General features: G+C 63.9%; 1 protein-coding gene across 1 annotated transcript in view; it reads right to left on the reverse strand.

Moving 5' to 3' along the window:
* Positions 1–424: 424 nt before the first annotated feature.
* The window catches only part of SYNPO (synaptopodin), a 35,514-nt gene continuing 35,160 nt past the window's right edge, over positions 425–778 (reverse strand). The window contains exon 2 of the mRNA XM_007448046.1: positions 425–778. This exon is cut by the window's right edge and continues 321 nt beyond it. Coding sequence (XP_007448108.1) covers positions 425–778 — 354 coding nt within the window.

The following is a 778-nucleotide window of genomic DNA, read 5'->3' on the forward strand; positions in this document are numbered from 1 at the left end:
CAGAGATCAGAGCCAGGAAGGGAGGCCGGTGGGGAGAGTATGGAACCCTGCAATGCAGCAAGTCTAGGGGTCCATACATACAACACCCTGCCTCTTCCAAGGCACTAGTGTGTGTGTACTGATAGAAGGCGTAATTTAGAAGTTTGGAGATTGCTTTGGCCAAAGCTCTATTAAACAGATGGGAAAGCTGAGGAGCAGAGGAAGGGTCTTTCCCACAATGACTGAATGACAGAGCAAGGGCTAGAACCCAAGCTTGGATCACCACCCCACCCCCAAGCCCAGAGCTCTCCCCACCTGACCCCTTATCTCTGGGGCTATCAAAGAGGCCAGACCCTTGGGGACATGGTGCTGGGAGGTCCCAAGCCCCACCACACTTCTGGCTCGGCTCTCCCGGGGCAGGGATGGGGTGTGGGCGGGGAAGCCTTTAGGTGGTGCAGGAGGCCTCCGTGGGTAGGCTGCCACGCTTGAGCCTCAGGCTGCCGTTCCATCCGCGGGGACAGATGTTGTAGCCGAGGATGCCGGGCGACTTAGCCCCAGAGTCCTCGGAGTCTAGGGACACATCGGAGTCCGTGGGCGAGCGGCGGTAGGGGAAGGGCCTGGGTCGCGCGGTTAGCGGGCTCCGGGGACTGGCGCAGGGCGAGGGCCCGGCGGTCAGTGGGCTCCGGGGGATGGGAGCGAACGTTGTCCCGGGGTCCGCGGCCTGGCCGGGTCGGGACGGCAGGGGCGAGCGCATGCGCGGCGGCGGTGGCGGCGGTGGCAGCGCTCTCGGCGGGGAGAA

The sequence above is a fragment of the Lipotes vexillifer genome, unplaced genomic scaffold (assembly GCF_000442215.2).
Source record: "Lipotes vexillifer unplaced genomic scaffold, Lipotes_vexillifer_v1.1 scaffold121, whole genome shotgun sequence".
NCBI classification, from domain to species: domain Eukaryota; kingdom Metazoa; phylum Chordata; class Mammalia; order Artiodactyla; family Lipotidae; genus Lipotes; species Lipotes vexillifer.